The 23,376-nt window shown below is 44.2% G+C and overlaps 1 protein-coding gene across 2 annotated transcripts in view; it reads right to left on the bottom strand.

Moving 5' to 3' along the window:
• The window catches only part of LOC124407848, a 74,914-nt gene that overhangs the window by 32,582 nt on the left and 18,956 nt on the right, over positions 1 to 23,376 (bottom strand). For both annotated transcript variants that reach the window (XM_046884379.1, XM_046884380.1), the window contains exons 2-5: positions 4,540 to 4,784; positions 3,149 to 3,375; positions 2,016 to 2,317; positions 1,645 to 1,922 (exon numbers count right to left, since the gene is read on the bottom strand). In XM_046884379.1, coding sequence (XP_046740335.1) covers positions 1,645 to 1,922; positions 2,016 to 2,317; positions 3,149 to 3,375; positions 4,540 to 4,784 — 1,052 coding nt within the window. The remainder of the gene's footprint in view (positions 1 to 1,644; positions 1,923 to 2,015; positions 2,318 to 3,148; positions 3,376 to 4,539; positions 4,785 to 23,376) is intronic.

The following is a 23,376-nucleotide window of genomic DNA, read 5'->3' as shown; positions in this document are numbered from 1 at the left end:
AAACCTCTCGAGATAGATCGGTTGTGTAACCCCCCCTACAAGCTATCCAAGTATCCACACAACGTGGAATAGATTTTATTATACACGCGCGATCACGCAACCGATTGGCTGCACGTTGTGCTACACGAACCTCTGTGCCGACGACGTCTCTGTTGTTCTCCCCTCTTTTTTTCACCTAATATCTTTTTGCTCTGAGTGACAATACAAGGACGCAGATCGACCAGGTGCTCCGTGATTAAAATATATAACACCGGCCGCATGCAACGGTATCCGAGAAAGTGACGGGGCTCGGTTCTCTTATCCTGCAAACACCTCTACCACGGGGGAAACTCGAGCAAAATGAACAATTGAGATATTTTTATCTCTAGTAAGAATTGCACAATAACTACTATCGGTGAGACATGTTTCAGGCTGACTACAGAAACTCTCGGTAATGGTGTACAACGATCGATGATCAACAACGTTGATGGATAGATTTTAACACCTTTCGATTCGCAAATAAGCCACGATTCTCAAAGTATGTTTATGCCAGATTTTATCACGTAAAGAATCTGCTTTCATAACCGTAAATTTTATCGGCGTAGCACGTGTCCCGTTAAATTGTCTAATTAGCATACCTAATTACAACGAACAGCCTAATGTGTCACTTGAGCCGATGGGTACCTGCAAATCTGCGTAGTCTAGACTTTCCAGAAATTTTCCATTTCAAAAACGGTAAGGATTTGTACTTTTGGCATTAATTTTTTCCTTAATTTTCTTGCTTTCTTTTTCAGATAAATTGATCCTACACTACCGTAAGAGCTCTCAATCTTTTTCCAAGACGTGTATTCAACCCTCCAGGCAATGTTTGAACTTGCAAAACATGTGTCAAATAGAATCAACAAAAAAGTCCCTTTACTTCCATATTTTCAATCAAGAAGTTGTCTTTAAACTGTATCGTATCTTCCATGAAAATGAATTCAAGTTTTTTTTCTTCTCACCAACCTAAGCACAAAATCCGTATCACAATTTCTGCACATGCGGCAGGAGACTTCGGCGTGTGTTATACATGAAGAATGCATGGAACCTAGACGACAGGGAAATTTCACCGGTAGAATCTCGGTATGCCGGGATCCTTGTATGTTCGAGAGAAAGCGAGTCAGAGACTGACTCTCGTGTATCCGAGGTGTCCGGAAGGTAAGAACACGTCGAGAGGTTGAAGGCACCAAGCTGCAAGTCCCGACTGTATGCAGCAGGGTCATTACAACGCTCCCTGGGACCGCGACGACGACGGAATGGACCCGTAAGTCTTCCTGCTCCTGTCCAATTGACTGATGTGTCTATACCCGCGGCACTGCTTTATTCGCTGAAATACCTACTCCGCAGTTGCATCGAGAGGGACTGTCTATTCCCCGATCGAGGATAAATCGAAATATCGTCCGCATGGACGTAACAGTAATCGCGATTTTCCATGACGCGTACATTCCACTGATCACACCATAGGGACTTGGACTGATTTCTGGTAAGTGCAAAGTAGTTGTCGAGCGGTGTATATAATGCAGTAATTGGTTAACGTTTAGGTTGCCCATCGACGCGTGACATGTGAAGTTCATGGAATGTTACAAACAAGAATAGCCAGGAAATAATAGTGATGGAGAAACTCACCTGGGCATACTCGGAGCATATATCGATGGACGAGACGTAGTTGACGACGTCGTCGACGGACCACCTGTTGACGGACTGACCATCGCCGCAAGGCATGTGACCGCACAAGGATGGACACCTGACGGGTGGCGGTGTGCTGGTACGTTGGGCTGGTTTTGGCTTCGGCGAGACGCTTTCGGGCCTCTTAATTTCAGTCCGCTGTCTCTTACGGGGTGCGAATCCCCCGGAATTTGAGAGATCGAGAGGGCTCGTAACAGCCGCGTCCCTCTTGTTGGCACCTGTTTGTTGTGAACAGATGCAAAGAGGTTAGATTTCAGAACTACGATATCAAGGACGGCGACGACGGCGTAAAGAGTAAAGCAAGCACTCACCCTTCAGGTAAGTCTCGAGCTCAGCTACGTTCTGCGCCGCGTTGGCAGTCCTGACCATGTGGATGAGGGCCTGAGTCGATGACATATCAAGCATCGCTGGGAAGACTGGATTGTTGAACACTGTTTCCTGCTTCTGTTCTTTCGCGTCGTTATTCGACAGAGGCGAGGTCGTCGGGACGGTTTGAGGCTGTGGTGCCACCAGCGGTGCCATAAGGCCCACAAACGGCGCTGATCCGGCCTTGAAGGCCGGAAACCTCGGGTCGAGACCGGGTGTGAACCCGTTTCTCGGGGTGCTGAAGTAACTGGTAAAGAAAAAAAAATATTCTCGTTCACGACTCGAGTGCGGAGAAATGACAGGTTTTTCCGCGCGATGACAGAGTCCCGATGCTGCGCACCGCACGGAACGCGTTTTATCTCGCGTGGCGGAATGCGACAGGCGAGGTGTGGACAGATATTCCAATTTTTCTAATTACCATTGCGTGATCGTTTGCCGATCATTTGAAACTATTTTCCCGTTACAGATACGCGTTACGTGCAGTTAGGTAGGTACACATTTCATCTGTATAACCGACGGGTCTCTCGTATACCTCGCAGCTATATCGCCTCACAGATACGATCGCGCACTGTCGAACGAATTATGAAATTATAAACCCGTACGACACGGTTCAGCCGTGCGACGCCGGCCAACGCGCGCGATATGTGTGTAATGCATGTGTACAATATTTGTACCGTGGAATTAGGCGTCACCAACTGTGCAGACCACTGATAAGATCGAGAAACCCGATTTGTCACCTCGCCTCGTCGCGTCGTGTCGGTAAACGAGTATGTCGGATAATTTGAATTTTGTTTTGCACTATTTTTTTTTCCACGTGTATATCTCTTTACGATATAGCTATATATATTATACAATCACGATTTATCAATGTATAGTTTGTACGTGTATATCAGTTTTCCCAATCTGACAAATCGTCGCAGATCTTTGATCTAGATTAATGAAGTCCCAATGAACGCTCGGGATAATTCAAATAATTTGTAATTCAGTGTTGTTATTACTGTTTATCCAAAGTTAAAAGATCTTCGAACGAGTTAATCGGTGCCAAAGATAGTAAGAATAGCTTGTGCGTCTCGCTTACTCGTTCGGATGGGCGTTATTGTACTTTGCTGCGAGACTCCTCATGAAGTCGCTGTAGTTTCTGCCCATCATCTGCTCCATGTGCTTGAGATGATGCGGAGGCTGGGGGCCTTCCGGTCCCCCGAGTGACGTCGCATTAGGAGGCGTACCTGGATGACTCAGCGACAGCGGGGTCACGCTCCTCGACGACGTCGAATTATTGTCGGGTGTTAGCCGCTCCGTTTTTACCTGAAATATACAAAATTCAAACCCCGTTGACGTCATTTATTACTACTCACGCTTCGAAGGGATAATCGGGTGAAGGAGAAGAAGAAAAATCGTAAGAAATACGATTCCACGATGATGGAAAAAATGCAGGTGAATATTGGACATGCGTTAATCAAGGCGCAAGAGATTAGACTTATTGTTCGTTGCAGGTAATCCAACGTTATCCGACAGCCGTCTGCCGGTAAGAGGGTAAATTCTGTCTATATTCGCTTAGAAAGACCTCAATGTAGGTAAGCACATACATGCACAGACATAGTCAGTCAGAGGCAGGGAAATATCTCCTAGCATTAATCCTATGAACAGATTGCATCTGAGATATGGTAATGAAGGCAGCGTGTGGCGTAACAGTTGACTCCTCGCGGGCAACGCCGCCGTGACACTAAGCGTCTCGCGCAAGTCTCGCTTCTTCTTATAATGCTGCTGCTGCTGACGCTGAAGTTGCTTCAACTCGGTGCACAAACTGCCCCCCTTCTTCCACAATACACAGTGCAAGTCTTTACGTATTTACAATACAAACAAACACAATCAACAGAAAAGACAACAGGATAAACAAACAAATCGTTACTCGTTTCTCACCGAGGTCTGTGACAAGGAAGGTATCCCAGGTCGATCTCTCCGACTTGATTTCTGTTCGAATATGGTATAATAGACCAAAAACTTAGCGACAACTAGTTTTTTCATCTGCCATTAAACACTCAGAGGTGGTGAAAATGACCTTAAAATATCAGCACCAGCAGGATTGATGGATTTGAATGAAACCAACACTGAAATGTTTGATCAATGAATAGAAACAGTTCAATATTGGTTTCATTCAAATCCATTAAATGCATCCAGAAATAACCCCGTTCGATGCCCATCTTTGGGGGTCGCTTTCACCCCCTAAGAGTGTTTGATGGCAGATAAAAAAAATACTACAGTCTACAATAACATATTGCAAAAGAAATCAAATCAGAGAGATCGACTTGGGATACCTTCCTAAGTCTCTGAGAAGCATAAAACAATATTCCAGCGGGATAAAAGATTTGGCGGAAAAATTATCGAGCGATTGATCAGCAATCTCTGGTGGATTATCGTGGGGTTTGAGTCGAGACCAATCCTGGCGGATTTGGAGGAGATTTTTCTCACCTGAGCGGTGTCGAGTCCGTTTTGGTTCTGCCGCCTGCGACCTCGGGGCGGCCTGGGGGTCGCGGCTCCAGAAAGGTGCGCACCCTGAGGGCTGCCGCCCCGGGCGTCCCTGCCGTCCACCGCTGCGTTAGCAGCCAGGGTGTCACCGTCGTTCGTCTCCGTGTGAGTCGCTAGATCGGCCGCTTCGCCGCGGTCTCCAACTCGAGTACCGCCGCCCGAGGATACGGTCTCACCCGCCACCTCACCTGAAACAATAAAACACCCTTAATTTGAGGAAATTTTACGCAGGACGCAAGAAGAAGTGAGGAGGAGTTTCAACTGCGGTCAACCATCTCACTTCTTTAGGGTTCAAGCCTTTGATTTGATTGTAATATATGAAAACAAGGATATGGACTACTATTCAGCAAGATTTAGGTACCTGATCTGTGTACATCGCTCTGAAATATTTGATGCTGTGTATTTCCGAAGCAAAGCTATACCGCAGCCGCGGATCGTCATGCACCAGTGAAAATATGGTCGACCGTTCGACTTGAATGATTACAAACTGTAACGAATGGCCGCTGCCGTCGTCGTCGCTGAGTATCGATCTCGGTCGGCAAGAAATGACCGCTTATTGGTATCCAGAGGTCGTCTTGTGGTTAGAGTTTACGTGTATCTAATTATTCCAGCGCATATTTCGACCTTCGATGCCTTCTGTCTATCAACCCACTTCCTGCTTTTCTACGATATTCATTCCAGAAACAAAAATTCAAAGATATTCAAGTATAGGGTACTTTGAAGAAAAAAAATACCGCGAGATTTTTTGAATTTCGAAGATAAAAAGAAATCCTGCAACTCATCCCGGATGGACTGTATTTTTCCGTCTCGTCGCTTTCTCCAAGATATCTCAGATCGATCGCGATCGAGGATAGAACTCGGATGATCCTGCTTGACAATCAGATAGCAGAAATGTCGGAGGTGCTGGATCGTAAGGAAGGTACAGCACAGACGCGTACATATGAGAATAAGTTTATTATCTTCTCGAAGATGAAGATATGGGCAAAGCATTCGAAGTCGCGGTATATAAAGTTGTATAAACATTACGCCTCGTAGATTCAGAAGTCAATTAATTTTACAGCGTCAATTTCTAAAGATAATTAATCGGCGTATAGTACCGAGTATACGAAGTGCGCATATGTTTTGTAGGTAAAACCGCATGTGCGTGTGTGCATGTGTACGTCTAATGCCTCTGACGACTCGGTTTCCACTTGTGTGTACGTATGTGCGTGTTTACGTTTGTTTTTCAGTAGGTATATATATATATATATATATATACATGTGCGCAGTGTAAGGAATAAGATCAGAATCAAGTTCCCACCGCGGGGTAATTACCGTAATTAAAATCTTGTCGGTTGTAAATTTTTCCTCCTTTCTTTCGTTCTCTCTATACACCCTTTTCGTCTACACATATCCCATGAGTGCAATGTGCGTGTATAATGGACGTATGAACGTGTACCTAAAAACCAATAAGTGACAAGGAAATGTCTCCACGCGGGGGAATATGAGCTAACAAGTGAGTAAAATACCGACGCATAAAATAGAACCTAATTATTCGGACGCCTTCGTTACACGCTTTGCCGATCTTCTTGGTTTCTCGCGGATATACGCATATGGAGTAATATATTCTGAAAATGAAGATATAAACCGCGCTCATTCCGCACCGCGTTTTCCCATTGACCCCTATTAGGCACTTCTAACCAAGACCTGCATCTAAATGAAAACTTTAATCTCAGATTCCGCAGCTTTAATCCTACAGCTTCGCTCGCTGCACTCAGATTTTTGGTGGGTATAACAGTAGCTCTTATCCTATGTGTACCTGAATACCTGTTATAAAGTTTAAAAAAAAAAAAAAAGAAACTGCATCTTCAGCGATGCCCGAAGTCTCACAAGGCAATAAACTCGCGCATAGCGTAAAGTTGGTTTAATGCTTTTCACTCGTTTTTTCCTTTTCGTTTCTTTATTTTTCCTCACTTTACGTTTCCCTTCTTCTTATTTCACATTGTATCAGAATTCACCGTCCGCAGCTGCGGTACGCGAAGAAAAAGATTTAATCGTATCTCTCTCGGATATCTCACTCACGTATTAAAATTTAGGTTTTATTTTTCACCCCGGTCAAGTGTATTATAAAATCTACCGTTACATCCGGAATGATACTACAACGCATGGGTGGCGTGTATGAAATTTTTCAACACTCGGAAATTCCCAGGTGGAAAATGTAAACTTGAACTGTACCAACACAATAATTTCATGATATTATCATCGCTGCGAAAACATTTCATCAGTTATGAAAAATCAACTGAAATATATTTATCGCGACTGGTCCATTGTAGAAAATTTTACACTTACGTGTTCACTGTTCACATAAGATTGAGTTATTTTCTCCAAATATTATATTTGGTAGATTTCTGTATACTTACAACTAGCATGAATTGTTGATTGTCAATAAACTAAAATAAGTCTGAGAACCTGAGTTCGCCAAGAAAACTACTTACATAAGCAATTAGGTCTCCTCGACGAACGCTCTTTTACTTCAAAAATTACAATTCTGAACAAAATGAAATCATTCAACAGGGATGAACAGCGACAATTTTTTTTTGTCAAATCTTTTTTCTTTCCTTCTTGTCTACGTCCCAAAAACCCGTCTCGTGTAAAGCAGGTGCACTTATTTGTCATAGTTTTTTGTCACCTGTTTACTTAACTCTCTAATGCTCATCCGTGAGTTCGATGTAGTTGACAACTGGCAAGTAGTTGCAGAGTAGCAGTGCAAGACGACAAGATGTTTAAACTATTGACGTACAAAGTGGCTCCTCGGAACGGTGAAGAATAATTATGATTATTTCACCAGCTCTCGGAGAGACACGATCGGGTAAACCAGTGAAGTTAGTCGAGTGGTTCTAGGCGGGTACCCATTGGTTCGATAGTCACGTTCGCAATGAGCCCGAATATCATTTAAATAGCGTTAATAGCAGGTGCACGTTTCGGTTAAACACACCTCGTATTACCCGAACACAACTTGCGTGGGATTGTATGATGGTAGCCGTTTCAGTATATCCGACGTCGTCCTTGTTGCACACACGCGACTACGCCTATTCCAAAATCCACTCGACGTCGTCACACTCTTTTTCATGAAGCCGGTAATCGAAACGAGAAGTATATTTTCTCCAATCAAATAAAATATAGATTTCACCAAGAGAAAGAGAGAGAGAGAGAGAGAGAGAGAGAGAGAGAAAGGTTGCGAGATCGTTCCACGAATGGTTCAATAATAAAATTTTGTCATTATGTAAGGTCATATCCGTACATAGTTGAAAAAATTATATGCTTCTCGTAGGGAATACGAGGTGGCAGAAACGGATTCATTAGCCGGTACGAATTTCCATAATTGGGCAGTAATTCGGAGTCGTAAACTTTCCGAGGTTGTTAGGCACGTTTCGCCCCGGTGGACATAATCCTTCTGTAGTAAACTAACACGTGGCGCTATCTCTCCATCTTTCTCTCTCTCTCTATCTCTTTATCATTCCAAATACGTGAAAATTTTTGTAACCTTTTCTACGAACGTCTGAAAAAAAATTGACTGGGTGATAAAAATTTCAATCATCACGGTGAACGGATAAGCCACGCAACTGAAATTCTGTACATGTAAAAAAAACTTAAAAACTTTGGTTCCAAGAAGCTCAATAAAATCGTTTCGCGTCTCAATGACAAGGATCAAATGGATCACGACCGTGATTGGAATTGATCGAATCGCCAATTGATTAACCAAGACCTGACCGACTGTTTCAAATTTCCGTGAGCTTACGTAGCAGCCCTGATCCCTGAACAAACGCAGACTTTCCGTCCGCGTTCAAGGATCCTGTATAAGGAATCCGCGACAAGTGGCGCTAGGATGGGAGGATTTATGTTAGCAATAAATGGAGGGATCGGTTTTACCCGTAATTCTTGGCCGCAGCGATTACCCAGTGTTACGTGTAGCTTTGCGGTAGTTTCCCGCTTTGTATTCATCCGAAAGAGGGACAAAGGTCAGTGTCCGGTAGCAGCTCGGAATACATCCGATAATTTATGGCAGTCGTTAACGGCGCAGAATCTTCGCCGAGCAAAGCGAACTCACTACTCCCTTACCTTGAGAGCCGAAACTGCACTCCGTGAGCGATCTTATCAAGTCGCGCACCTCGGCTCCTCCGTTCGCCAAAGATAACCAGCTATCTCCACCGTCTTTTCGGACTTTGCAGGAGGCGGGAATGCAGCCCCTTTGGCCATCGGTATTGTCCTAAAATGGTGCTCGCATGGCGATCAAGATAGCAATTTGACAAATCGAAAAAATTTATGGCCCTTCGGTCGAGTTGGGTGCCTAACCACTTTGCAGTGATAATCGTCAGCAATTGATGACGGGTCGTAGGTCACACTTCACTAAAATAACGTAATTAGGTATCGCTTTGCGACAAAGTTAACGAATACTCGATTTTCATAAAGTTCATTTGAGTTAGTTGACCATTCATCCGATTCTGTTCCACGACATTTATGATCACTCTTTGTGGTCAATTACCATCTTCCATTTTCATGCTTAAGATTTTCTCTCTTGTCAGTCCGTAGATAAATTTCTTTCTATCACTGTTGTTGGTTTTATTTTTCTAAATTCAAGTATGAGAAAGCGTTGGCGTAGCAATTGTCGTCGCATGGAAGGGCTTGCCTCTCCGATCGGCATTGGTATACAGGTTAGAGAGATCGAGAAAAGACGCGACGACGAACGTAAGAGCGTGAATGGTTATCGAATGGTAGCATCGATATTTGAATAATTTTAACGAGCAGACAACCTGCACGAGCTATATCGCGTTGATACGCGTACGCAGTGCAAGTATCGATGGGTGCGTGTTGGTCAGAGAATCCGATGAAGATGACGATAATTTCAGCGTTTCGTAGGTATATATGCAGGTACCCGCGTACGAGGACACGTTGATCCCAAAATTACACCAGCCCGTCAACACTCCATCGTTTCGGTTCTACATCACATTGAAGGTACAACACGGGAACAAGTCACTCGTAGATACTCGCGCGAGGATCGAGGGTACGATAAACCAGTCAACTTTTCAACCCATGGTTCACAAAATTATCCTAAAGGAGGATGGGAGCATTCATTTGAAAGATGAATATTTGAATAAAATTCGAGTGACTTTAGTAGGGTTTCGGTCCATCTTGAAGCGTGTTTCGTAAATGAGGATAAAAGGCGATAATATGCGTAGCTGTATGCACGTCATGTAGACCTAAACGCGGGAAAAAACTCGAGATAAATATATTTTTAAAATCGGTTAGCTGCTGGAGCGATTGTCGTATGGTGTGTGTGTGTGTGCCCAAACTAGAAATAACCGCGTAGGCTTAAGGCACGCCTTGTACGGAATCAACGATTAGGTTGGTTCGTGGTTAGAAGAAGCGGACCCTCAACGCCAGAGTCTGTCAACCGTGGCGAAGCTCTTCTTTTGCTTGCTTCCATCAATGCTGTTCGACATCGTCGTCCAGATGTTTGTTGGCAGTTCATGTACTTCATATCAATAAGATCCTGACTTCCTTCATTTCTTGGATGTATTGGAAAAGCGAACAAATTACAATTCCTCTTTCATCTAATCTACGTGTTCTTCTTCTTCTTCTTCTTCTTCTTCTTCCTCCTGATCTTGATTTTCTCTTCTTTCTCTTTTTCTCCTTCGGCAGCAACGGGTCCGCGATTTGATATAGTCACTAGTCGAGAGAACGAGGACGATAGAAAGAAAAGAGAAAGAAGGGAGTCAGTGTCTGCTACCGCGAGATGGAGAAGCGCGACTTGCGATCCAGCAGCAAGACATACCTGCACCCGGTCCGGAGCAGGGCGAGATAACAACGCGGGTAACTTGGGATCGCAATTAAACGGCACAAAAAGGTCGGCCCTTGGGGCACGCGACACGACTTGCCACTCAGCGATACTCGTTCAACTGACGTTCCTGTGATCCGCTTCGTAGTTTGCGGTCACTCGTGCATCGGTGCAGCAATTGCCGAGGACGACGAGGAGATCATCCAGGGTTGATTGAACCGTAATTAGCTTTGGGTATGCGCACGGCTACTGCTGTATCCAACAAGCTATGAAATTCTGGAACTACATAAGGAACTCAGTGATAGTCATGCATGCTCCATAGAGTGGAGATTTGCAGTTTCGTGGACTAGAAAGAATATAAGATATGGGTAGATAGGCAGGCACTCGTGACTTTTTGGACACGAACGTTGGCCTGCAGTGTCTGTCGTGGTTAGATTTGGTGCACAAATCGAGAGCCGTGGGCAATGAAATCAGAGAAATGACACCTGGGGATCGTTTGTCACTCGGTCTATACGTAACTCTCCAGGGCTTACGGACTCGGTGTGTTTTTCTTATACTCCACATCAGCACCCGGTCTCTAGCTGCTATCCGTCTCTCGACAGACGTGTACATACATAATACTTGATCGCAGTTAGGTATACTTGGTATACTTGAACAGGTGCGTAATATACTTACACACTGCACTATATGGCGTACATAATTCGTATATGCATATTTGCTTACACACACAGACGACCACAGAGACAGGTAAATGTGTGCATTAGAACACACCGTCCATTCGTACAGATGCAGGCATCTCTTATACGTTTCGCATACAAATATAAGTATAACGTGGTACGTCAAACTATATATGCGGAGAGCCGGTGAGTATTACACACGGGATTCATTCCATACCGTTTTTCAGGCTGGTCAAATATTCAGAGGGCAAAGCCCGCGTCGGGCGAGCAAATAACTCGACGCACTACTATAACCAGGAGTCGAAAGCTCCGACGGTTATGATATTTGCTGAACGTGTTCGGGCTAGTTCACCACCAGCCGTGTAGCTACCGCCGCTTCTATATGGAGTTAGTTCGTTCGTTCGTTCGTTCATTTGGTCGACTTTAACACAAGTGGGTACCTAATTAAAAAGCCGTTCAAGCACAGGTACATGTCCTGGGTACAAAAACGGCTCTATTGCGCACAGAGACAGTGAAACACGCACGGTTCATCGGTTGTGATGCGCACACCTTTCAACGCAGGGGGGAAAACTCTATGGTGGGAGAAAACGGGACCGACGAATTAATTACGTACGCGATTCCGATCAACTCGATCTGCACGAGACTCCGAATTTCAAATTTTCAATCAACAAGATAAGGATTTTGAGCGCACGAATCCTTATCGTGTTACCCGAGTTTTATTGGTGCAATGTTGAAAAATGCGACTAGACAATCATACCTTGGACCAAGACGACGAAAGATGACCCCTTAGGCGTAAACGTAGTTCTTGTAACAGCAGGACCGGGACGACAAATGAGTTCTGCTTTGTAGCCAGTTAGTACTGGTAAGAGAAAGGTGTAGCAATCTATAAGAGGCTTACCGTTGTTAACGATAGCTGTAACACGTGAGCGATGTTAGTTGATTTTAACACGTCGTTACGAGATTTCACACCCTGGGTGTACCTTCGCGAAGAGAAGAAGGTTTTCTAAGGCGTCCACCGAATCGGTCCGACCAGAACGTTCATCCGTCTCCAGGGTGGTGCAGCGAGGTACGGGGCGAACAATGCTTAGGCTGTTGGTTCAATTTCTCGCACATCTTTTTCCAAACAATTTTACTCGTGTGTTTTATTTCCCTTCGTATGTTTCTTTATTTATTTTTATTTTATTCTTTTCCTTTCTTTTCTTCATCTTTTTCTTTTCTTTTTTTTTTCATCACACGTCCGTTGCTTTCAGAAAAGGCACGTCATGGAGCAGCTCGACCGCCACCGCCGCATCATCGGGAGCGATTCAACGACAAAGTTTACTTTACGATCACACCAAGGCAAAGGATGAGGTCGTGCTCAGAAGCAGAAGTAGCAGTAGCAGCAGCAGCAGCAGCAGAAGCATCATCATCATCATACCTGCCTACCACACTGTATACCGTCGGTTTTATTTATTTATTGACGTGTTAGTTTACCGGTGCGACGTTTAGACCTCCTCCTCGGAAAGAAGAAGAAGAAGAAGAAGCAGAAGATAAAAGACAAGAAGATGATGATGATGATGAGTTTCTGCAGTTTGTTCACAAAATCATCACGCCCCGCTGCCTCAGCTCTGAAACCCGTATTTATAGGTGCTACTTCTTCTACGTCAGGTGGGTGTACACACACAGTTTCTTCTTCTTCTTCTTCTTCTTCTTCTTTCTGCAGTGCTCTCAACCGCGGCGATACAGTTAGGCAAATAGAGGCTTCGGCTTCCTAAATTTGATTTATATACTCTCCTGCAGTGCGTATTGTATGTAGTGAGTACCTGTGACAGGTGCGGCAAAAAATTCGAGTTCTCATAAACGGTAACAAGTCATACAACCTTCATGTGGCACATATTTGACGGCTAATTTTTCCTACACATCTCGACTTCAGGTAGATGTCTACGTGACGAAATACTCAAGAATCTTCCATAAATGCTATAACAGACACCTGAATGAAATTGCATGCGTAAACCACGTAAGGCGTCAGCTTAAGTCGAGATTTCACCCGAATTCAGACAATCCGGTTTCAGTCATACACGGAGAGGAGAGATTTAGGAAGTGATTTTTCTTGATATACGTTTAATCCGCTGAATTAAATACCATATTATAGAGGCGAATTTATACGCTGAGTGAAGTGATGCGGAAAGAAATTTGTTCATCATCGCGGCACATCCACGCTCAACTTCCGGCTGTTATTCTACGAAGTAAACAGTTAAATGCCTGCCTCAGTAATAGCCACGATAAAGTGACGTTGGCGAGAGGAGAGAAAGAGAGGGAAAAAATAGAATGAGATGAAATAAAATAAAATATAGAAAAAAAATAGGTGCGCGGCTAAGATGTGGCCGCGTAGCCGAATACAGTGTGACCGGAGGAACTCAAGTAGTAGCCAGACGGAGCCGAATGCCGTTGGTGGGGAGCATAAATTATCCTGCACAGCCTCTTGGTAAACGAATTGACCTGCGGGGTCAGAAAAGAAGTGCTCTGTGACAGGAATAATAATAGCCGGCGAATGTATTTTGGGTAGCATTAATTATTCCCGCGTTAAAAGCTTCTTCGGATAGATTATTATATTATATTATATCATACATTAGTAAAGCAAAGAATGTCACGTATAGCCCCGACGACCCCTCATACCCTGATTCGACCTCACCATCATTTGAACAAGTATTTTCCGTACATCGACGAAGCATGATCAATATTTTCGTTTTCAACAATCAGATGTGATAAATCTGAAGACGATGAATCTGAACTGCGGAAATGAAATTTTCAATCGAGATTCAATTCCAGTAACAGTATAATTAACCAGCCACGATATCAAAGACAGTGATCATTATTCAAAACCACGGAAAACGTGAATGGAACGCTTTCACCGCAAGGCGAGTGTGTAGCCATTTACTGGATATTTAATTAGTAAGGTGATATTCTCGAATTTCTCCAAACGGACTGAGATCTCTAGCGCCACTGTGCCAGTCTCTAACAAATTATAGATCGAATAAGATTAAGAAATGAAAGATCCAAACGAAAAAGTCATTGAGGATCTTTCAGAGGATATATACTCAAGTCGCCGCTTTGGCACGAACAGTTGCTTGCTACTTATGAGAAACCGGAGCCGGATGTATTTCCATATCGGATTCGCTTCCTTTCAGATGACGTCACGTCGTTTCCGATACATCCGGGAGCCGCTATGCAGTTCAAGTATCGATCCAATCACGGAAGGTCGTGAAAAGTCAACAATTTTTCGTACAATTTTGTTAATTTCTTAGCGATTCTTTATCGATTCTATTCTGCGTAAATTACTACCTACCAAAATACTATCAATAGTTTCTAAGTTTTTCCCTAAAATACTCAGCTTAGGCACCAGATTGGTGTTCATTTCTTGTAAACTTCTCACTTTCGGAAACAAACAATTGCATTATTAACCCTTAAATAATGTTTTCCTCCGACGTATGACCACTTCAAAAATTGATATATCCAAGTAATGTAAATGAATAGTTTTGTGCTACTTTTTAGCAATATTATGCTAATAATTTCTTGCATTAATTCGACGGTCTGTTTAATTTGAATACATCGATTTGATCGGCATACCTCCAAGCGCAAAATTTTCTGCCTACTTTCTGCATTAAGATGTGTAAATATTTGAAATCGTGAACTGTCGTAGTTACTTAGCGCTAAAAGGTCATGTGAAAAAGCGTCTCCGTTATTCGGCATAATGAAAATCGAGTGCACGACGAGCGCGAGTGGAGTGGTGGACAGTATCGAGGATGTCCGTAGAGGACCATGGCGTTGAAATCTCTTATGCGACCGGAATGACCTTGGGTCGGCTGGGTGTGAGGCGCTCTTTAACAAAGCACGTCAGCTGTTTACAGTCGGTGATATAGCGGGAGGCACGGAGGAGGAGGTGGAGGAGGAGGAGGAGGACGAGGAGGAGGTGGACGTGTCATGGAACAGAGCTAAAAGAGCGAAGGTGCGACACAATGGCACGGCCACGTGATCAGCAAGTGTTTATTACTGGCGTGGCAGCGGCGCGGAGCATCGTGGTGTCAGGCGTCCAGGTAGCCGCGCCCCGAGTTTGGAGCGAAGGTCAAACGATGACGGCGACGACGACGACGACGAAAACTCAGTGTCGCTGTCGTTCTCCTCAGCCGAGTTGCTGACTCGAAAAGGGGGCAGCCGCGTTCGTGCCAGCCAATAAGCAACGCATTCCTGAAACCGATTAGCTCCTATTGTCTCGAGAAACGTTACACCTTCTGAACGTTCCTAAACAATTGAGTGGGGCTCTAAGCCCTGTAGACTATAGTTGAAAGATTCTTTTTTTTTCTTTGGGAAGTAAAAAACGATTTTGCGTTTGGTCAAAATTTCCGTCATCTATATACGTTTTAATCTCTAAAATAGATTTCAACTAGGCAGCAATTATATAGTAGTGAAGAATCAATCAGTGAACTCGGTTCATCGCTCGATTACGGATTCAACCGGTGTGTCAATCTTAGCGATTCAATATACCGTAACATTCTACTGCATGTTGCATTCGATTACTATTCACTCTTTCCTATACTTATCACTATTGATCAGTAACTGTTCACTGATTGATATTTAGAGAATGGTAGAGTAGCTCACTACTTTGTTCTGTTCAATGTCTGCTTTGCGATTTCAACTCATTGCAATTGAAAAGCAACTGTTTACTGTTGTATGAAGTGGCAACAGTTTTAAGAAACGTCCCTTATGATTAGGTTAATTCTTTCCCAATCTCAAATGTAGAAGCCTGTTGGATTTAGGATTACTCTTCAGCACTAATCACATTCGATTTTTGTAAGAGAACCAGTGTACTCGTAATTCGCCATAAACTTTTCGCCGCCCAGAGTTCATCCCATATTTCAGCACACAAAGAGACGTTTCATGGTTACCGTGGAAAAGAAGCTCCCGGATACCCAACAGTTGAAAGAAATGGCTTTTGGCTTTCGGCATCGTGATCGTCCCGGACCCCATGGGAGGTGGGGAGAGAAAAGAAGAAGAAGAAGAAGAAGCGAATTAAGAGACAGTCCTCGGGAAGTAAAGTGGGAATATTTTTTACCGCAGGATCGTGGATAACGGTTAGAAAAGGATGTACTAAAAACTCTGGTAATTACCGAACGAAAGTTTGGAGGATCCGCGAGCGGGAGTCACAAAGGGACGCCGTCGAGGACCTGAAACTCCGTACACTACAAGGTAGAAATAAAGAAGGAGCCGAGATGTCGGCGGCATCTTCGCGAACCTGAAAGAGGGACGCGCAGGTTCCTCTACGAGGGCCGGTAATTTTGGTTACCAAGTAACTGGGACCGGACGACGACGACGCGACGTCTCAATCGCGGCATTCTCAAGAATCGTCGTAAGGCCCCAAGGTGGGTACGGTGACCCCGGTTACGGGGTGAGAGGAAAACGGCCACGAGGTCAGTGCCGAGTTGCGTTTTGCGAGCGCATGCATCGGACAGATGTCGGCTCGTAAAACAGGGACGAAGCGTTGTCTTCCCATCGTAACTTCCGACTGTACGATGCCGGCAGGTACCTGCGGCACTCGAAGACCTGCAGCTCCGCGAGAAGAGAAACCGAGTATAAAAGGCACCGTTTGCAGCATGGCATAGCAGCCTTGCATCTTGCACCTCGTGCGATGACGCGGCTACTCACCAAGATAGATTATAGTGGTTTCTTCCGAGGGTTTCTTCTTATTCCTCGGTGAGAAGCTTCGCGGCGACAAAGGGTCGAGGCTGCCGGAGGTCATGCGAAGGTCATCGTTACCTACCCGACGCCACTGGCAGCCGGTCCGCGAGTCATCGCCGCAGGTAGGTACCCACCAACCACTAGCGTAGTTTGCCAATTGTCTGTGTCATTCCGCGTTTCGCGTCAGCTGCGCTGACGTTCCAACCGGTAGACGAATACCTTCCTACCCAGCTCACACAATCGACACGCAGCCGTTACAAGTGTTATCGCAAAAACTGCTTTGTTATTTTCATTTAATCAAGTTGAGGATGATGAGTTCCTGCGGTAGATACGACGACTTCTCGAATGATCGATCATTTTACTGGCAGCCTTTTATTGATGGTTCCAGTTCACTGGAAACAGATTCTTTCGTCGTTTCTTCATCTCAGAGTCAGCCTGTGAAGAGATTCGTGTAGGTGAGGTGAGGTGAGGTGAAGAAAGGTAAGGTATGGAACGAGGCGAGACACGATGTGAAAACACGTTTTGGGTCGCTCGGAGGACACGCGGCACCTCGACCCTCTCTTCCACCTTTGCCCTCTTCTCATATGCTTCCATTCCATTAACCAGCCACCTTCACCCCTGTACCCGCGTGGCGAAGACCGTGTGCCAAATCATTATTCATCGTGGATGCGGACACGCTGAACGAAACTGAGAAGTTAAGAGGATTAGCAGACGACGTCGTCGCTTATTCTCTGGTCCAAGACCCTCACCACCGCCGACTACCTAACTACCTGACCAAAAATCTCGGCGACGCCTCTGGATGACTGAACAATATTTCGAGATACTTCACAGTCATAAACACGCTTAAGTGACCCTGAAGTACGTCTGCATGTTACGATTAGACAGACTGCACCAGCTTGAGTGTTGAGTTGTACTCGCAGGGCAAAAATTTTTAACACTGTTAGCAGCAGCAGTCTCGAAAGAGTTGCAATATCTGGGTTTTGCTCTACAACCAAGTCAAACCTATGAAAAATCTTTACTGTTTCTAACGTAAAGACCGAGTAGAATTTCAAATTCATAAAGTTGAAGAATCACTACACGTCCCTTTTGCCCAAGTCTCATGTTCGTCGATTTATCGTAATTATATATGCAAATAAGAAAAGATGAACATGACAGGTGATTAATCTCAGAGAAGACATTTCAATTCAACTTGTGCCAAAAATCGGCTGATATATGCGGTGAGTAACAAGTTATGTCAACATTGCAAAACACGGTCAGCCCAAGTCTTCCCTTTTTCCCCAATCACGTCCCTTGTCGTCACTGGGCAGCATGATTAATAACGAATTTGATAAAAGACGTTATGAATTGGATATACCAACGCGTCATCATCACGCCCGTGTTGCAATCTCGCCATGATACACGAGCACCAACCTTCAGCATTGGAATTTTCCGTTTATTTTCATTTAGGGAGTGTGAGCACACATATGGTAGGGAAAGTGTGAAGTGATATTAATTAGCGCGCGAGGTAAGCATGCGTATAGAGTGGTGCACGAGGATATTCTCCACTTTTCTGCTAGCCAAGAGGCACGGAATTATCTTACGCATGATCAGAAGGACGTGATGAGGAGATGAGAATCGTTGATGTATATGTATACACTCGCTGCTGCCCCACGTGCTGAGCAGCTATACGAGAAATGAAACGGCTGGTGGATTTTTCGAGACACCCGATACACGAAAGTTACCTGGGTCGGGACCCTGAACTCCCTCTCGCGATGACCCCGGACGGTCGAAAGGTCGTCCCGAGGAATGTCGGGCTCTGATATACCGCGCTAATGAACCGTCGCGTCGCGGCGTTTCCAACTCCGTTTCGGTATCCAACAGGGAAACTTATCTGCAATAGGGACCCAACCGCCATATTTCGGGCTACCTTCATCTCTCGGCAGTTATTTCGTCCCGAGAAAAGGGATCCCAACCATCCACAAGTCCACAGTTCAGCAGTTCAAAAGGTTTCACGAAGACTGTAAAGTCTTTGGAATGCCTTGTATCGGACCAAGTCGCTTTTAGGTAACCCAATAAGGATTCAAAGAAACTCTTCTAGGTGAAACACTGAACTACCATAGGATTCAACTAATCAGAATGCTCACCCTGTCACATGGTTTTCATCAGTATACGTTGGCTGTCACATCGAGTATTTCGCTGCCTAACCTTATTATGGCTATTTTAAGTGCTCCAAAAATTCTGAAAAAATTCATGCATGTTCTTCGAGGCGTCTAGTTAAATATCCAATACTTTGTTCACTTAATTATCGATTTAGGAAAAAGTCACGCGCCTTATAGTTCACAAAATCCATAAATAAAAAGAAATCACGCGAGCGCGTAAGACCCCATATGACAGGATAAATATAAAATTAATCACGCGATTTTTCACGCTTCCCGAATAATTGTTTTGCATATGTAATGTATTACATGCATACTATTAGATGGCTACATAATATACAATAATACTGAGATCTGCATACAAGTGAGCGTTGCAAAGTTATTTCCGTCTGTTCGTAGGCGTGGCGTAAAAATTTCAGTACAAACACGTATGTGAGTGAGTGTGCGTTGCGTACACCGGTGCGGTGTGGGTAATTGAATACTCGTTTCACAGTGATTCGTGCCGACCAAGGACGTTGAGGAAGTGAAGAAGACTCGGGGCCTGGTGGCGCGATGTAACATGTGTTTGACGCGGCTGTCGCGAGTCGGCGACGACCTGCAGATCCTTGATAATACAGCCTGACTCGGGTCTGGTGGCCTGCGGCGGGCCTTATCCTCGCCCCGGGCCCCGGGTCTCGACGCCGCGGTTGAACCTTCCTTTCAGCCTGACCTTTGACCCGGCCAGAGGCGTTCTTATGGCCAACAGACACGGTGAAGTGCGAGTGTCGTTGAAAATTCTCCAAGCTGCATTGCCTGCATGTCGGTAAATAAATATTCGCACAAACGCACGCGGGACTGACGATTGGCCGAGTAATAATTCGCATTGATTTATAGATCATAGATCAGAGATAACCACTTAGTGGAAGTGTTGGTATGAAATAAGATGATGAAGGAAGAAGAAGAAGAAAAAAAAAAAAAAAAAAAGAACAAATCATCAAATGGCCACTACGGCATATGGTCAATTGAGCAGCTTAGGCGAAATTAGATGCGAGGAACGGGATATCGCGCGAGAGCGCAACATTTACTTGTAAATTGGAGAGATCTGAACTGGGAATTGTGAAGACTAGATTCATGTTTTATGTAAAACGGCTGTGGTGGTGTAATCGTGCGGTATAGAAAATTCCTGAAAGTTATTGGGGCGTGATGGTGAAGAACCCATAAATGGGCCCACGACGTAGGTCGCGAGGAAAAGCGATAAAATTCGACTAGCTGCACCTAGTCGTCTGGTGTTCTGTCTCTGGTTCATGATCCTTTCGGAGTTAAATTATTTCATGAAGAAGCTGCGCTGCGGCATGCAGCCGCAACGACTTGCAGGGATAAGTTTAGCACGGCACGGACTCCTTTGCGATATCTCGTCACGACCATCTGCCGACAGACACGCCTTGACACACAACAATGCATGCATGAATTAATAGCTCCTGCCACGTACCACCTCTTGTTACAACAAGATCCACATCTTCATTATACCACCAGGAGGTCGAATCTCTTTGTTTCGTTATCGCGTACACGAGGAAAAAACGGATGCAATTTTTTTTTGCGCAAAACAGGCGCATTGGTACAATTTTCTTACTTTTCATCACCTTTGATGATGTATTTAGTATTGGTTTCGATCATCAAAATCATTTTTTTTTTTTTTTTCTTCTTCTGATTTTAACGAATCCTTACGTTTTCGAACCTCAGAGTTTGAAATTTGTAGCTAAATAAAAGTAGTTATAGATACCTAACTCTTCTCAGAATAGTAGCACATAAATATGTCCTAAAAAAAAAAAAAACTCACGAGATTATAGTCACCGGAGGTTTTTAGTTTTTTCACGTGTCTCCTGAGCGGAAGACGCGTTATAGGATGTGGCCGAAGAGAGCTTACCTGTAACAAACAAAGAGGAAAGAACGAGATTACTTCTATGTATGTATGTTCGTATATAAATGAGTCGACATGTTTCGAGCCTCTTAAACTCTAATCTATAAACCTACCATAAGCATTTTAATAAACATAAAATAGAGAAAGTGGAGGCTTCCTATGTGCATTCTTCGACGTATATAATTCTTCACCCGTATCATACGCCCCACGCTTTATGCAGCCAACCTTCGTGTGGGTATGTTACACATAGATATATACGTGTACATACATGTATAGCGAGCCAACTAACTCGCGTGTCAAAAATGATTTCACGCTTGATAAGAAGCAATTGTTAAATACTTCCAGCTTCGGAACGGCGTCGATGGACAACTCATTGTCTCTGTTTCAATAACTTGTTGTCACACATAAGTCTTCGCCGTGACTCATACCTTTCAACTCGTTTTAGTGCAGTTCCATATCAGCGTCGTAAAAATTCACACACGTGAATTTACTTATTTCGGCTGAAATGTCAGGTGAAAAAAGTTTGAAAGAATTTCGAAACGGAATAAGATTATACTTTCATCGCTACTTAATGTTATTCAATTTTTTACTAAACTTTATTATCACGCACTTATTCCGCGCAGTTTCTGGGTATAGAATAAGATAATCCGAACCCTCTCGCGACGAGATTTATTACACGATGAAATTAATTGCTTTACGACTATTAAAAACTCGCCAGCTCATTTACTCTCAATTTAACGCTATTCGATTTAAGTAACGAAAAGTGTATAATGCAAGCTATGATACACATCAAATCACCAAAGATTTATTATATCAAGAGTATCATCTAGAAATTTTATTACCAAAAAAAAAAAAAAAGAAACGAATCCTGATTTTAATATTGCAAATATCTCTCAACTCTAAAAGGTGCGTACATAAATCAATCGACGATTCGAAAGAAAAAAAAAAAAAATTCATCACGGTCTCTCATCTTTCAGATCCACGAGGGAACGAGCAATGGAACGAGAAATCCAAGGAATAGTTGGATTACATCGGCGAAGAAACGAAGAGAGGGGCGGGGGGGGGGAAGGGAGGCAGAGAGTGACATGAATGACGACGCGTACTCCCGTCACGTGGGCAGGGCACAATGCGGGGTGCGGCATCACCTCTGACACGGTGAGGTCTCGACCTCCGATCGGTGACTGCTGGAGGCTAGAGTCCTCCGCAAACGGGTAGACGGTGTGCACGAGAGAGTCGAGAGTCTGGCATATACCGCATCGTGAGCAGGATGAGAGGGTTTTAAGTCGCAGTTGCGTGTAGGCATGGCATACGTATGTTATTGTGCAGCAGTGCTCTGGCCAACCCACACACAGACCGACGCCAACACACTAATCCTCGAGGAATTTCAGCGGGACCGGAATACAAATAACAATTTGGAAGATAGACTCTGCCCTCGAAACACGAGATTGGTCCACATCCGATCGTCTGGCACAGCTCAACTTTACTGTGTTCGAAGAAGGTCGAACCGACGATGTTGAATCGTTCCAGCTTAAGCCTGCGTCAGGTAATGAAAGCCGACGATCAATTCGACGCAGTGAGACCGGCGCCAGGATGCGTTAACGATGATCTTAGAATTTTGAATAATTTTATACGTTCTAGTTGTTGTTTCGATTATCTCGAGTTACCATTCGAAAATTATGTGAAACTATCGTAAAAAGATAATTGTTATTGTAAGTAATTGTAAACAAAGTAATTGATCATATATAAGCAATTCAAGTTACTTCACAGCTGAATCTTTGCAGTAATAGTACCTGTACGCTGCCAAGTGGTAATGCGAAATATGAATAGTAATGAGAATTCAATCGAGCGTTGGAATCCGACTAAGATAATTTCTTGGTTTCCCGAAATCGTGTGACTGAACCTCGAACGGGAGTGAAACCCTATGGGTACGAGTGACCTTCCGATGGTTGTTATAACAAAACTTAAGATGCGTCCTGCACGTCCTGCGCTGCACGCAAGCAACGTACAAGACAGTAGTATGGAGGTCCCCGTGTACACATGCATATATGTACCCCACCTCGTAAAGGTTAAACGCGCGATCTCGCCCACGGCGACTCGTATCTTACGGATGAAGACGTTTATGACGAACCTCGTGCCATATCTACACGCACCCCTCCTTCTTCGTCCTCTCCCTTCAAGAGGACGTGAAGCGCCGCGCCGCGGCGTCACTTCTTCGACCAACATGGTTATCTGTCTCCGGACACTGTCGCATAATCGTGGAAATTTCACACGTATGTGTATAGACGGGTGTCGTGGTATGACGCAATCGCAGAAAAGAACGCGGATTAAGTAGTGGATTAAAATCGTTCTCTCTTGTGTATATATACATACATATCTATATATGTATATAGTCACGATAAAAAATTAAAGATGCAAAATGACATACCTACTTGTCTACTTTGACAATGATCAAGACTCGCAGGAGGAACTTGGAGTTGCAAAATTCAGAGAGATCCAAGCACCATATCCATAGACTGTAGATTAGAGTAGGTATGCGGCAAGTGG

The sequence above is a fragment of the Diprion similis genome, chromosome 7 (genome assembly GCF_021155765.1).
Source record: "Diprion similis isolate iyDipSimi1 chromosome 7, iyDipSimi1.1, whole genome shotgun sequence".
In the NCBI taxonomy this organism is placed as follows: domain Eukaryota; kingdom Metazoa; phylum Arthropoda; class Insecta; order Hymenoptera; family Diprionidae; genus Diprion; species Diprion similis.
Note: the sequence above shows the minus strand (reverse complement) of the source record. Positions and strands in the feature narration are given on the sequence as shown.